At 43.0% G+C, this 15,362-nt stretch overlaps 1 protein-coding gene across 15 annotated transcripts in view; it reads left to right on the top strand.

The window, feature by feature from the left end:
* Positions 1–15,362, top strand: part of neb (nebulin) — a 113,249-nt gene that overhangs the window by 24,954 nt on the left and 72,933 nt on the right. For 14 of the 15 annotated variants that reach the window (XM_089003423.1, XM_089003409.1, XM_089003411.1 and 11 more), the window contains exons 39-63: positions 479–685; positions 766–870; positions 939–1,046; positions 1,193–1,504; positions 1,596–1,802; positions 1,875–1,979; positions 2,060–2,167; positions 3,130–3,441; positions 4,381–4,584; positions 5,602–5,706; positions 5,786–5,893; positions 5,980–6,291; positions 6,477–6,680; positions 6,778–6,882; positions 6,969–7,076; positions 7,689–8,000; positions 8,124–8,327; positions 10,178–10,282; positions 10,365–10,472; positions 11,186–11,497; positions 12,187–12,390; positions 12,470–12,574; positions 12,846–12,953; positions 14,935–15,246; positions 15,325–15,362. The exon at positions 15,325–15,362 is cut by the window's right edge and continues 166 nt beyond it. In XM_089003423.1, coding sequence (XP_088859549.1) covers positions 479–685; positions 766–870; positions 939–1,046; positions 1,193–1,504; positions 1,596–1,802; positions 1,875–1,979; positions 2,060–2,167; positions 3,130–3,441; positions 4,381–4,584; positions 5,602–5,706; positions 5,786–5,893; positions 5,980–6,291; positions 6,477–6,680; positions 6,778–6,882; positions 6,969–7,076; positions 7,689–8,000; positions 8,124–8,327; positions 10,178–10,282; positions 10,365–10,472; positions 11,186–11,497; positions 12,187–12,390; positions 12,470–12,574; positions 12,846–12,953; positions 14,935–15,246; positions 15,325–15,362 — 4,418 coding nt within the window. The remainder of the gene's footprint in view (positions 1–478; positions 686–765; positions 871–938; positions 1,047–1,192; positions 1,505–1,595; positions 1,803–1,874; positions 1,980–2,059; positions 2,168–3,129; positions 3,442–4,380; positions 4,585–5,601; positions 5,707–5,785; positions 5,894–5,979; positions 6,292–6,476; positions 6,681–6,777; positions 6,883–6,968; positions 7,077–7,688; positions 8,001–8,123; positions 8,328–10,177; positions 10,283–10,364; positions 10,473–11,185; positions 11,498–12,186; positions 12,391–12,469; positions 12,575–12,845; positions 12,954–14,934; positions 15,247–15,324) is intronic. The other variant, XM_089003422.1, reaches the window with a different exon arrangement.

Below are 15,362 nucleotides of genomic sequence, written 5' to 3' on the forward strand. Positions count from 1 at the left end.
GTATCGATATAACCGGGACTATCGATATATCCCATATCGATATAACGAGACTTTACTGTATTTGATACTAGTTGACACAAATTCCCAGCAGACAAATCAGCCCATTTCCAACGGAGCTTGGGCGCCATCTTGTGCATTTTCTTGGATGCTACATTGGAGTCCAGACGGCTCAAATTGATACGGAAGGACTTCTTAAATCGATGTCAAACATTTATGCTTTCCTCTTCAGAACTATTTGAATCATATTCATAACTGGATGAGTAACAAGAAAGCATCTCTGAATCTGAACTCTCTGAAGCCATTGTTTTGATTCTGGAGCAGGGCAGTTTGTGAAGGAGTATCCTGCCGTGACGTCACGAACAATGAGCCCAGTTCAGAGCTCATTTGTGGCAATGTGTTAAAATGTCATTCCATGTCATGTTTTAAAACTCTCGTGTGAAATTCATTTCATTCTCTCGTGACCCGTTTCGCTTTCCAGTGCAATTACAAGTCTGACTGGAACAACTACGTGAAAGGTATGGGCTGGATCCCCATCGGCTCGCTTGCGGTGGAAACCGCCAAGGTCGGCGGAGACATCTTAAACGAGAACAAGTACCGCACTCACCCGTCCAACTTGAAGTATAGCAAACTGATGGACTCCATGGACATGGCTTTGGCCACCGCCAACAATCAGATCATGAATAAGGTGCGACACGATAAAATGTATCTCTCTTGTGCTCTTACACACACCAAATATGCTCATTTTATGATGGAATTCCTTTTCAGAAAGCTTACACAGCCGCTTGGGAAAAGGACAAACTTGATGTCCACGTCATGCCAGATGCTCCGGAGATCGTCCTGGCCAAGGCCAACGCCCTTAACATGAGCAATGTAAGATGATAAATCATGACTATTCTCGTAGGTTTCATTGCCATGATTTTCTTTCTTTCTTTTGACAGAAATTGTACAAAGCTGGCCTTTTGGAAATGGCCAACAGGGGCCACCATCTCGGGGCCGACGCCATCCCAATTGTGGCAGCCAAATCTGGTACCAACATTGCCAGCACTGTAAGTGTGGAAATCAAGTTAATATAATTTTACCTTCACTTATAAGTCCAAGTATTTACCAATTTGGTATTCGATTTGAACACCAAATTGCACCAAATGAACAGTTCAAAGACCTTTTTTTGTTTTTTATTATTGTTACATTCCAGTACAAGTACAAACTAGATTACGAAAAAGCACGAGGCCACCACGTGGGCTTCCGTAGCCTGCGGGATGACCCTCTTCTAGTCCACTACATGGAAGTGGCCAAGCTTCAGAGCGACAAGAACTACAAGAAGGACTACCACAAATCCAAGCTCAAGTACCACTCGCCGGTGGATATGATGAGCCTGGCCCACGCCAAGCACGCCTCATCCATTCAAACTATGACCGGATATAAGAGGCTTATCCCTCACTACACCGTCCTTCCCGATGCCATGAATCTGGAACTAGCCCGGAACATGCAGTCTATCGCCAGCGATGTAAGTACCCTGAGATTGCAATGCAGTCACAATCCATGACCACCCTGCGTAAAACCACAAATGACTGACTGACACTGGGAACGTCCCACAGAACCAGTACAAGAGTGAGTATCACAACTTTGTCCGAGGAATCGGTTGGGTTCCCGTCGGCTCGCTGGATATGGAGAAAGTCAGAACAGCCGGAAACATCCTAAGGGATCACGGGTACCGCCAACATCCCAGCACTTTCAAATTCACCAAGGATATGCACTCCATGGACCTGGCATTGGCCACCGCCAACAACCAGATCATGGATAAGGTACTGCGAGAGTCAATAAAAGATTTGTTCTTGACCGTTTTTGTGTCCGACAACTGAACTTTCTGCTTCCAGCAATCATACACCAAAGCCTGGGACCACGCCAAGCGAACCATCCACATCATGCCTGACGCCATGGATATTGTTCTCGCTCAGGCAAATAGGAAAAACTACAGCGAGGTGAGAGCTTCGGAACTATTCTTTCCAACCCACACAGTGACTGCATCTAATGACCAACTGATGTCCTTGTCGTCATTTAGAATTTGTACAAACTGGACAATGAGCTTGCCAAGAAGAAGGGTCACAACCTTCGTGCCGACGCCATCTCTGTGCAAGCTGCTAAAGCCTCAACTCTTATCGCAAGTGACGTAAGTGTATTTTTCTTTTTACTTTGAGCTTAACTCCCGTTCTGCGAATCATCTTCTGCCGTTTCTTCTTGTCCTTTACATCTCTTAGCTAGCTACCAATTTCACATCCTTACCATCTCCTTTGTCAATACGTCTGTGTAAGCTCTCAGTCGTACAGGAGTGGTCCATCGATTCTACAGCCGTACTTCTTTGAAGGTGTCGGATGTTTCGCTTCTCATCCAAGAGGCTTCGTCAGCAAACTAAAATTTGCTGGTAGCCCTGGCCCTATATATAATTATACAGTAAAGTCTCGTTATATCGATATTCAAGGGAGTCCGAAAAAATATCGATATAACCGGGACTATCGATATATCCAACCCTGTTTGCATGTAATTTTCTCCGTGCGTGCATAGAAATAGTATCGATATAACCGGGACTATCGATATATCCAATATCGATATAACGAGACTTTACTGTATATATATATATCCCTACTTTCCAGAGACGGCGGTGCCAGACCTCTGCTGTGATAGGTCCCTGCTCTAAAGTTGTGGTCGAGAATAGGGCTATTCCCTGAGGCTACACTGATTGCTTCTATTGTCCTGACTGATTATGGTCTATGACTGGCTTGAATCACCTCATCAGCATAACTAAGCCTATGTGGTAACGTTCTCAGAAGTGTGTTGTAAGCACGATCCAATTTGAACCTCACACCACCATGGCGATTTAGTGAAGGGTTTTGCTGTTTTGTAAAAATAGCTTATTTTACTCCTCTTTCAAACCATCTATTTTCTTTCCCGGAGATTTTAACCTCATTGTCGTCAAATGAGTAGTTGCTAGCTTTTAGGTGCTTATGTACTGCAGATTGAGGCCCACTAGTATTATTCCATGCGATAGTCTTTTTTTTGTCAATCTTCGTGTTTTAACCTCCGATCAGTGTCCTTCCGAGGAGCTCATTCCATATTATGCCCATTTTCTCGCAGTACAAGTACAAGACGGGATACCGCAGGCAGGTTGGCCACCACATCGGGGCCCTCAGCATCCAGGATGACCCTCTCCTGATGCTGGCCCTGAACTCCGCTAAAATCGCCAGTGACGCCCTCTATAAGAAGGATTTCAACCAGTCTAAGACCAGATTCCACCTGCCTGTGGACATGCTGGCCTTCGAGCTGGCTAAGAAGAACCAGATCCAGGTCAACCACGCCAACTACATCACCCGATTGCACAACTGGACCTGCCTGCCCGACTCCAATGACGTCCGCCAAGCAAGACACGCCTACAACCTGCAGAGTGATGTGAGTGTCGCTATAAAATGATTATTTTGCCAAAGTCTTAAAGGACAACCGACACCATTTTTTTGTTTCCTAACTGACATCAGAAAAATGTTTTATAGCATCTAAAATACCCAAAACACGCAGGCTGATATTTTTAGTCAAATGCAAAACACCAATAAAAATGAGTTAAAGTCTCCCAAAACTACTTCAAAATGATCCCGGAGATGCCGACTTTCAGAAGGTCCCGCCCCCTTGTTCGTGACTTCACGCCAGGACGTCTTGCCTCGCTCTAAAATCAAAACAATGGTTTCACATTCGGAGAAGATGCTTTCTTGTGACTCATCCAGTTATGAATATGATTCAAATAGTTCTGAAGAGGAAAGCATAAATGTTTGCCATCGATTAAAGTAGTCCTCCCGTATCAATTCGAGCCGTCAGGACTGCAATGTAGCGTCCCAGAAAATGCACAAGATGCCGCCCAAGCTCCGTTGGAAATGGGATTATTTGTCTGCTGGGAATTTGTGTCAACTAGTATCAAATAGTAGTCTTGGTGCAACACACAACGATTCACCATTGCGTTATTTATGTGTTTTCCTTCTAATTTTGCCATCAACACGGATCAACACGGATCAACACGAAGTTTTCAGACCAAACAAAGTACCCAAAATGCATTGTGTGTCGCTTTCTCGGTCAGGGGCGTTCCTTCAGTGTCGTCACGTCAGGAATCGTCATCAACTCAAAAACAAGACTTCCTGAATAATCAGCGTGAGTCTTTAAAACGTAAAATATAGCTATATGTGGTGGAATCTTTGTCAAATGCGCTCAGTAGAAGTCATTTGAAGTGATTTTACAAATGATGGACACAACTTGTCCAGAGGCGTCGGTTCTCATTTAAGACTTGATACAAATATGGGCGCACTAAATGTTTATCAAACTTAACACTATTCTTGTTTCGTTTAGGTGGTCTACAAGGAAGAGCTGAAGGCGCTTCAAGGTACTGGCTGGATACCAATTGGTTCGTTGGATGTGGAGAAGGTGAAGAAAGCCGGTGAGATCTTGAGTGAACAAAAGTACCGGCAACACCCGAGCAACTACAAGTTTAAGGTCTCCACCGAGGATATGCCCATGGTGCTGGCCAAAGCCAACGCTCAGGTCATGAACAAGGTAGGCTTTTGGTAGCGTTCGAGGACGACCAAGTACACTTTTGATCCTGCAATTTTGCAGTAAGGAAATAAAATATTGTGATGGGAAGGGGGAAGCTGTTATTAATTTTAGCGTGACAACCAAACACCTTTAAAGGACAACTGACGCCCCCCGACAAGTTGTGTCCATAATTTGTAAAATCGCTTCAAATTCTTCTACTGAGCGTATTTTACAAAGATTCCACCGCATATAGATATATTTTACGTTTTAAGACTCGCGCTGAATATTCAGGAAGTCTTGTTTTTGAGTTGGTGACGATTCCTGACGTGACGTCACGTCAGGAACGCCCCTGACCGAGAAAGCGACAAACAATGCATTTTGCGGTACTTTGTTTGGTCAGAAACAACATCATCGTGTTTATGGCAAAATTAGAAGGAAAACACATAAATAACGCGATGGTGAATCGTTGTGTGTTGCCCCAAGACTACTATTTGATATTCGCTGACACAAATTTCCAGCAGACAAATCAGCCCATTTCCAACAAAGCTTGGGCGCAATCTTGTGCATTTTCTGGGACGCTACATTGGAGTCCAGAGGCCTCAAAATGACACGGAAGGACTTCTTTAATCGATTGCAAACATGTATGCTTTCCTCTTCAGAACTATTTGAATCATATTCATAACTGGATGAGTAACAAGAAAGCATCTTCTCCGAATCTGAAGCCATTGTTTTGATTCTCGAGCAAGGCAAGACGTCTTGGCGTGACATCACGAACAAGGGGGCGGGACCTTCTGAAATTGGCCACTTCCGGGTTCAATTTGAAGTAGTTTTTGGACACTTTAAGTAATTTTTATTGGTGTTTTGCATTTGACTAAAAATATCATCCTGCATGTTTTGGGTATTTTAGATGCTCTAAAACATTTTTCTGATGTCAGTTAGGAAACAAAAAAGTGGTGTCGGTTGTCCTTTTAATGAAAAAATATAGATGCGATATCTTGGATATTCAACTTCAATTTGTGTTGTTATTTGCGATGGCAGAAAGCGTACATCGACGCTTGGGAAAATGCAAAGACCCTTATACATGTCATGCCCGACGCCATGGACGTGGTTCTCGCAAAAGCCAACAGTTACAACTACAGCACGGTAAGCCAACAAATTGTGATTTGAGATCACATTTGCCAACCTCGGTTACTGTTAACTGGTTTTTTTTGGCCTGTCACAGAAACTGTACAAACAGGCAAATGAAGAGGCCAAAAAGAAGGGTTACGACCTGCCCGACGATGCCATTTCGGTTCGAGCGGCCAAAGCTTCCAGGGACATCGCCAGTGATGTAAGCATTTAGATTTCATTCCAAGTGAGCTCCCATTTTCTTAGATTCCACCATGAGACAATCAAAATGCATCATTTCCTCCAAAGTACTTGTACAAGACGGGCTACCGCAAGCAAGTAGGCCACCACATCGGGGCCCTCAGCATCCACGACGACCCTCTGCTCATGCTGGCTTTGAACTCCGCCAAAATCGCCAGCGACTTCCTCTACAAAAAGGACTTTAACAAGTCTAAGACCAAATTCAACTTGCCTGTGGACATGCTGGCTTTCGAGCTGGCTAAGAAGAACCAAATCCAGGTCAACCACGCCAACTACATCACCCGCCTGCACGAGTGGACCTGCCTACCTGATTCTAACGACGTCCGTCAAGCCAGACACGCCTACAACCTGCAGAGTGACGTAGGAAAATTACTCCATTTAACCTCCAATTATTGCATTGATAAATTCCAGACCCACTTGTCATTAGCAGAAAATGATGTCAATATTCCAGCGGTGCGAACAATCAACCACAATTTTGCATAGAAACTGTATGCTAATGAAATAATCTGACGTTCAATTTCTGGATAATTCTTCCCTGACTCCAGAATGTTTACAAAGAAGACCTGAAGTCCCAGCAGGGTGTCGGCTGGATCCCCGTTGGTTCTTTGGATGTCGAGAAAGTAAAGAAAGCAGGCGAGATCCTGAGTGAACAGAAGTACCGCCAACACCCTTGCAACTACAAGTTTAAAGTCTCAACTGAGGATATGCCCTTGGTGCTAGCCAAAGCTAACGCTAAGGTCATGAATAAGGTATTCAAACGATAACGTCACACAAAGCCTAACTAGGAACGATCGTTTTACAATAAACTTGACGTTCATACCCTGCCATGTCCGCCGTTTATTTTAGAAAGCGTATCAAGAAGCATGGGAAAACGAGAAGACCATGATCCACATGTTGCCCGACGCGATGGATGTTGTCTTGGCGAAAGCCAATAACATGAACTACAGCTTGGTAAGTGAGCGCTTTGATTGCCGTGCCCCGGTTTCTACTTCCTTCGACACGTGTATCTTCACCTCTGGTATCTTCTGTGTCTTCAGAAACTGTACAAGCAGGCATACGAGGAAGCCAAGAAGCAGGGTTACGAACTTGGCAAAAATGCCATTTCCATCCTCGCCGCGAAGGCTTCCAGAGACATTGCCAGTGATGTAAGTTGTTTGGTTTTCACCAAACCTGATAGGATGTCAGTGATGTTCGATCGGACACTGTAGATGAAGGCTCAAACACAGAAAGATTGTCTTTACTGCTGGCAGGAGATGTAGACATTCATGACAGATGCCTGAATTCTGCAGCCCTCTGCCAAGCTATTCATTGAAAGTATATGCAAATTTAAGTGATAAATTAGTAAAACATAGTTTTCTTGATTAGAATACCACGCCCCTGGGCGTTCTAAACGCGAACAGCTGTAAGCAATCAAACATTGTCTCTTCTATGAACTGATAAATTTGGAACCTGGCTAATGAACTCTTGCTGTGAAGGAGTTTCATGTCGTAAATTGCTTCAGTGATAAAGGAGTTTCCCAAATCCTAAATTCAATCCAAGGCCAGATCTCCTAGATGACGATGACAGCTTAACTTGCTGTGACTGTTGACCTCAGATTGACCCCAGGTTGTCTGTGCTTTAATTGTGTATTCCAGTCACACATGTTGACTAAGCCTATAACAGCATGAAACTTTTAAATATGATAACTTCTTATTCTGTCTAATCTCTATCACAGGAATACTACTTTTAACCATGGAAATATGTCTTTTCCTCCAAAGTACTTGTACAAGACGGGATACCGCAAACAGGTGGGCCACCACATCGGGGCCCTCAGCATCCAAGACGACCCTCTGCTCATGCTGGCTCTGAATTCCGCTAAAATCGCTAGCGACGTCCTCTACAAAAAGGACTTCAACCAGTCTAAGACCAGATTCAACCTGCCCGTGGATATGCTGGCCTTCGAGCTGGCTAAGAAGAACCAGATCCAGGTCAACCACGCCAACTACATCACCCGCCTGCACAACTGGACCTGCCTACCTGATTCCAACGACGTCCGCCAAGCCAGACATGCCTACAACCTGCAGAGTGATGTATGAAAATGAATATCGCGAACCTCCATTTAGTGCAGGAATCATTTCCAGCTATCGCAGAAAATGTGTATTCTCATGAAATGATGTTCTGAGAAGAACTGAATCCTCTCCATCTTGGCCCAGAATGTTTACAAAGAAGACCTAAAGGTGCAGCAGGGCGTCGGCTGGGTCCCTATCGGTTCGTTGAATGTGGAGAAGGTGAAGAAAGCCGGTGAGATCCTTAGCGAACGAAAGTACCGCCAGCACCCGAGCAACTACAAGTTTAAGATCTCCACCGAGGACATGCCGATGGTGCTGGCCAAAGCCAACGCTCAAGTCATGAACCAGGTATTCAAGCGTTCCAAAAAGTATGAAATAGCAAGTCATAATCTCAGGAAGAAATAGTCCAACCATTGTCCAACAAAGGCTACAGTGAGAAGAGATTGAAGGAGGGAAGAGGCAGTAAAACAGGCCAAAATCCATGCGTCAAGGGTTGAAGCTATTTTTTGCTATCGCTAAAACTATTGTGAGGAATCAAAAAAGAATCTCATCTTGGTGTTATCAATAACAAAGCAAACAATTGCAAATTTGTATTCACTGCCAGACAATGTGCAAAAATGTGTCCACTTCAGTGCCAGGGTTCTTGTCACTTTTTTTTCACTCAAATTGCAGGACCCACAGAATATTGAGTTTTACAACTACACAAACATTCAATACAGCGTTAGAAACCTTAGACTCTCTTGTTTCATCGAAAAAAAAGAGTTAATTGCTAAGTTATATGGGTCTGGAGTTATCTGAGCTTGAAATGGGGGCCTGTGTACAAAATACAATACATACATATTGATTTATATAGCGCTTTAACAACAGGTGAAGATGGAAAAAAGCACTAACATGGAAAAAAGGGAAATGCTGCCCCCTTGTGGAAGAGGAAAAAAACATTGCCAGAGGCCATGGCTAGCACTTTATTGGCACCCAAGCATGAAAAAACAAAACCCGTACAAATTCAGGAATGGCTTTCTACGTCATATTTTCAATTCCCGAATAAATTTGTGAATGGCAGTGAATGAGTTAACTACAATACAGGTAACATCCGACTTACGACCGGCTCGACATACATTAAAAATGTAAATTCTACGCCTGGCACCGCAACGTGCTAGCAGGCCGACAACGCGTAGGACAATTTTGGCCAGGCAGCATGTCACACACTCGCACAGCAATCGACCGATTATTTTAGCCTACGAGTCTCTATTCAACATTTTGAATGGATTTCGACTTACGACCATTTCAACTTACGGCCGTTTGGTCGGAACGGAACTCGCTCCCAAGTCAAATGTTACGATCCGACTTACGACCAGCTCGACTTACAACCCCCCCCCCCCATACTTACGACCACGACCTTCAGACCCTATTTTTAAAATGTTAATTCTACGCCTGGCACCGCTAGCAACGCGTATGACAATTGTGACCAGCCAGCCAGCATCTCACTCTCGCACAGCAATCGACCGCGTGATGGCACCAGAGGGGGGAGTTTGCGAGTCATTTAGCCTCGAAGTCTCTATTCAACATTTTAAATGTATTTCGACTTACGACCATTTTGACTTACGACCGTTTGATCAGAACGGAACTCGGTCGAAAGTCGGATGTTACCTGTAATTCCAAGCCAGTGTGCGATTCCGCATGAAATCTATTCCAATGTAAAATACAGTAAAGTCTCGTTATATCGATATTCAAGGGACTCCGAAAAAATATCGATATAACCGGGACTATCGATATATCCGACCCTGTTTGCATGTAATTTTCTCCGTGCGTGCATAGAAATAGTATCAATATAACCGGGACTATCGATATATCCGATATCGATATAACGAGACTTTACTGTATGTGTACAATACAATACGGACATATTTATTTAAATAGCGCTTTAACAACAGTTGAACAGTTGTAACAAAGCGCTAAATTGGACAAAAGGTAAAAATGCTGCCCCCTCGTGGAAATGAAAAACATTGCCAGAGGTCCGACCAGCGCTTTATCTGCACCCCACGCAAGAAAAACCAAAAACCCGAACAAATTCAGGAATGGCGCTCCATGTCACACTTTTCAATTCCCGTATAAATTTGGGAATGGCAGCGAATGAAAAAAATATAGATGCGATATCTTGGACATTTAACTTGAATTTGTGTTGTTATTTGCGATGGCAGAAAGCGTACATCGACGCTTGGGAAAATGCAAAGACCCTTATACATGTCATGCCCGACGCCATGGACGTGGTTCTCGCAAAAGCCAACAGTTACAACTACAGCACGGTAAGCCAACAAATTGCGATTTGAGATCACATTTGCCAACCTCGGTTACTGTTAACGTTTTTTTCATTCATTCATTTCACAGAAAATGTACAAGCAGGCAAATGAAGAGGCCAAAAAGAAGGGTTACGACCTGCCCAATGATGCTATTTCCGTCCGAGCGGCCAAAGCTTCCAGGGACATCGCCAGTGATGTAAGCATTTAAATGTACAGTGAGACCTCAACTTACGAATTTAATTGGTTCCCAGACAGAGTGTGTAAGGCGAAAAGTGTGTATCTCAAAAAAAAATTCCCATAGGAAACCATTAAAATGGGAATAATCCGTTCCCGGGTTTCCATAAAATATACTTTTCAACTAAATAAGCCTAAAAAACTACACACAACATACCTTATTCTATGTATAATAAATGTGCTATTGTATTGTAATGAAAGAAATACACTGCATTGTATCATAAAGTCACTTTATTTGCATTTGTGATGGTCATTGGTGGCTTGATGGAATGGCGTTGGAGGTCGAAGGTCAAACGGAATTGCTGTTTGGACAGAGAGGCACATTACATGAGGACTGTAATTAAAGAAATAAACTGTGCTGTAAAATAAAGTTTTATTGACCTTTTTGATGGTCGTTGATGGCTTATGGAAGGAGAGTCACCTTCCATAAGGACTGTTGGTAACTTAACTTCTGGTACTGTTCGGTCGCCGAAGATCACTCCGCCAGCCGTGGTGAGTGTGCATTATGAAAATAGTGCTTATTATAAGGTTTAATTTTCTGAAATTTGAAGTTTGTAAGACAAAAAGTTTGTAAGATAAGGTGTTTGTAAGTTGAGGTTTCACTGTATTCCAAGTGAGCTCCCATTTTCTTAGATTCCACCATGAGACAATCAAAATGCATCTTTTCCTCCAAAGTACTTGTACAAGACGGGCTACCGCAAGCAAGTAGGCCACCACATCGGGGCCCTCAGCATCCACGACGACCCTCTGCTCATGCTGGCTTTGAACTCCGCCAAAATCGCCAGTGACTTCCTCTACAAAAAGGACTTTAACAAGTCCAAAACCAAATTCAACTTGCCTGTGGACATGCTGGCCTTTGAGCTGGCCAAAAAGAACCAAATCCAGGTCAACCACGCCAACTACATCACCCGATTGCACAACTGGACCTGCCTGCCGGACTCCAATGACGTCCGCCAAGCAAGACATGCCTACAACCTGCAGAGTGATGTGAGTATGCCAGAGATGTTCGATCGGAAACTGTGGACAAAGACTCGAACCCAGAAAGATTGTCTTTCCTGCCGGTAGGAGACGTAGCCATTCGTGACAGATGCATGAATTCGGCAGCCCTCTTCCAAGCTATTTATTGAGAGAATTTGCAAATTTAAGTGATACATTAGTAAAACATAGTTTTCTCGATTAAAATACCACGCCCCTGGGTTGTTCTAAGCGCGAACAGCTGTAAGCAATAAAACATTCTCTTCCATGAACTGATACATTTGTAACCTGAGCTCTTCCTGTGAAGGACTTTCAGGTCGTAAATTGCTTCGGTGATAAAGGAGTTTCCCAAGTCCTAAATTCTGTCCAAGGCCAGATCTCCTAGATGAAGATGACAGTTTAACTTGCTGTGTCTGTTGACCTCAGATTGACCCCAGTTTTCTCTGTGCTTCAATTGTGTATTCGAGTCACACATGTTGACTAAGCATGTCATAGCATGAAACTTTAAATATGATAGCTTCTTATTCTGTCTAATCTCTAACAGAGTATCTCTATAATTGTATAGTACAGGTATTGCAAATTTCCCCATTGTGGGGCTATGAAAGGCTTTCTGATTCTGATAATCAAAATGTAAAATGAACCCTTCTGCCTTTTCCCCCCCCCCCCGTCATCCTAAATTCTTCCATCACCGCTCTCCGCAGTCCGTCTACAAGGCAGACATGAAGTGGCTCCAGGGTCTCGGCTGGACCCCAGATGGCTCGATCGAGGTGGAGAAGGCCAAGAAGGCTGCTGACATCTTAAGCGAAAGAAAGTACCGCCAACCTCCCAGCAAAATCCCTTTCAGCAGTCCGATTAACGCAATGAACTTTGAACTGGCGAAGAATAACGCTTTGACAATGAACAAGGTAGCCATCTTTAGAGTGGCGATGGGTGGGGGGGTAAACAAAGCCAGTTATCTGGTCAATAATTATGTTTTTTTTTCAGCGTCTCTACATCGAAGCGTGGGAACGTGAAAAAACCAACGTGCACATCAAACCCGACACTCCGGAGATCTTCCTCTCGCAGCAGAATGCTATCAACATGAGCAGGGTTAGCATCACGCTCGTACCCATTGACAGTCGTTTGGTCTACTTTGAATACAGTAAAGTCTCGTTATATCAATATTCAAGGGAGTCCGAAAAAATATCGATATAACCGGGACTATCGATATATCAGACCCTGTTTGCATGTAATTTTCTCCGTGCGTGCATAGAAATAGTATCGATATAACCGGGACTATCGATATATCCGATATCGATATAACGAGACTTTACTGTACTTTCTACTGTACTTATTTGTTATTTGTTATTTTTCATGGCAGAAACACTACAGGCAAGGTTACGAAGCCGCCATCAAAAAGGGCTATTTCCTGCCATTAGATGCCATTGCTGTGAAGAGTGCCAAAGCCTCTCGGGAAATTGTCAGTGATGTAAGTCACGATTATTTCACATAGCGCTCAGTTAACGGAGAGAGAGAGATACATATTCATCATACGGGGAATTTTATCACCCGATGTCTTACATTAAAGAAAGGATACAAAATAATGAGAGGTCACGACTATACAGGTAATACAGTGATACCTTGGCTTACGAACTTAATTGGTTCCCAGACAGAGTGTGTAAAGCAAAAAGTGTGTATCCCAAAAATTAATTTCCCATAGGAAACCATTAACATGAGAATAATCCGTTCCCAGGTCCCCATAAAACATCATTTTCTACTTTTCTAAGCCTTAAAACTACACAAAATATACATTATTTTATGTAGAATAAATGTGATATGGTATTATAACTAAAGAAATAAACTGTACTATATACTAAAGTCATTTTATTTACCTTTGTGATGGTCGTTGATGGCTTGATGGAATGGATAGCTTTTTGCATAAAGTGTCATGTTTGTTTGTGGAGCCTGATTGATGGGATGTTTTAACCTTGCAGTCTACACTCTGTCTTTGAACTATCAAGGTTGAAACTCTCTCACTGTCATCATCTGCCTGTCTCTTTAATGAGCCTGCCTCTGCCTGTCTCTTTAATGTTTCAACCCCCTCACTGCTGCGTTATTGACCAATCATGTGGCTTTAACCAAAGACTGGGGGCGGGGAATAGAGGACAAAAACAGTCGGCTGCCATTTTGTTGGTAGAAGAATGGGCTCGTTCGCGAACGACACATCACTCATTGAGGCAGCACCGTGTACGAAAAAGTTCGTATGCCAAAGTAAAGTTCCTATACCAAGGTAAAATTATCATAAATTTAACGTTCATAAACCGAAAAGTTCGTAAGCCAAGGGGTTCGTAAACTGAGGTATCACTGCACTCAGAAAATTAGAATACAGTGATACCTCAGCTTACGAACTTAATTGGTTCCCAGAAAGTGTGTGTAAGGTGAAAAGTTAGTCTTCCAAACATTTATTCCCCATAAGAAACCATTAAAATGAGTATAATCCATTCCCAAGTCCCCATAAACCATAATTGTCTACTAAATAAGCCTTAAAACTACACAAAATATACATTATTTTATGTATAATACATGTGCTATTGTATTGTAATGAAAGAAATAAACTGTACTGGATACTAAAATCGTTTTATTGACCTTTGTGATGGTCGTTGATGTAGTTGCCTCTTGATGATATCGGAGTGAAGTTGCCGTGCTTTCTCGGCGACAATACCCTCACTCACACTGCCCCATGCTAGCTGCTTTTCATTCATCCAAATCACCAGAAGTTTTTCAACCTCTTCTACTGCCTGAGACCGTTACTTATAATAATAATAATAATAATAATAATAATAATAATAATAATAATAATAATAATAATAATAATAATAATAATAATACATTTCATTTATAAGCGCCTTCCAAAACTCTCAAGGTCACTTTACAGTCACAGGATACGTTTTTTTTCTGTGGGTGAGCAGCGGCACACACAACACAGAAACACCCTTAGCCACACGTAGCAATGGTTGACTTAGCATACTGGTAGTGGAACGCTAAGTCACACAAACGCACACCTCGTTCATGTTTTTCGATTATGTCATTCTTCTGCTCGAACACTAGCCTGTGGTGGTTTTTTTTTTTCGGTCCCAAAAAAGCAAAAGTATCCGCTCGATAACAAACCACGTCTGCACTGAGGTAAAGTGGGGGTGGAAAGCTAGTCTGCCAGCCACTGTGGCGCTGTTCGACCCTGTGGTTTGGTCTTCTTCCGCCAAAAACTACTCCGCTATCCATTGTGGCGCTCCGTGTGTTTCTCGAAAATTAGTTTGTATGCCAAGATTATAGTCTTGCGAATTTAATGTTCGTAAGGCAAAAAGTTTGTTGGTAAAAAGCGTTGGTAAGATGAGGTATCGCTGTATTCTAATTTTCTGAGTTTGACCTGCAAAAGAATGAAGGTTTGACCTTTTTTTTTTCTTTTCCATCAGTACAAATACAAAACAGGATACAGGCAACAAGTAGGCCACCACATTGGCGCTCGCAGCATCAAGGACGACCCCCTGATCATGCTGGCCCTTAATTCGGCCAAGATCGCCAGTGACGCCCTCTACAAAAAAGACTTTAACAAATCCAAAACACGCTTCAATCTCCCCGTGGACATGCTGAGTCTTGAACTGGCTAAAAAATGCCAGATTCAAGTCAACGACTTCAACTACCGGACTCGCTTACACCAATGGACGTGCTTGCCCGATTCCAATGACGTCGTCCAAGCTAGGAAGGCTTACAATCTGCAGAGTGATGTAAGATGAGCAAAATATTTTACTTCCAGACTTCTTCTGTCTTCTCATGTCATCTCAATGCCTTCCTATCGCCATCAGGCCGTGTACAAATCCGACTTGGATGAAGTTGTTGGTGT

The sequence above is a fragment of the Hippocampus bargibanti genome, linkage group LG08 (assembly GCF_051943395.1).
Source record: "Hippocampus bargibanti isolate YZ-2025 linkage group LG08, ASM5194339v1, whole genome shotgun sequence".
NCBI lineage: Eukaryota > Metazoa > Chordata > Actinopteri > Syngnathiformes > Syngnathidae > Hippocampus > Hippocampus bargibanti.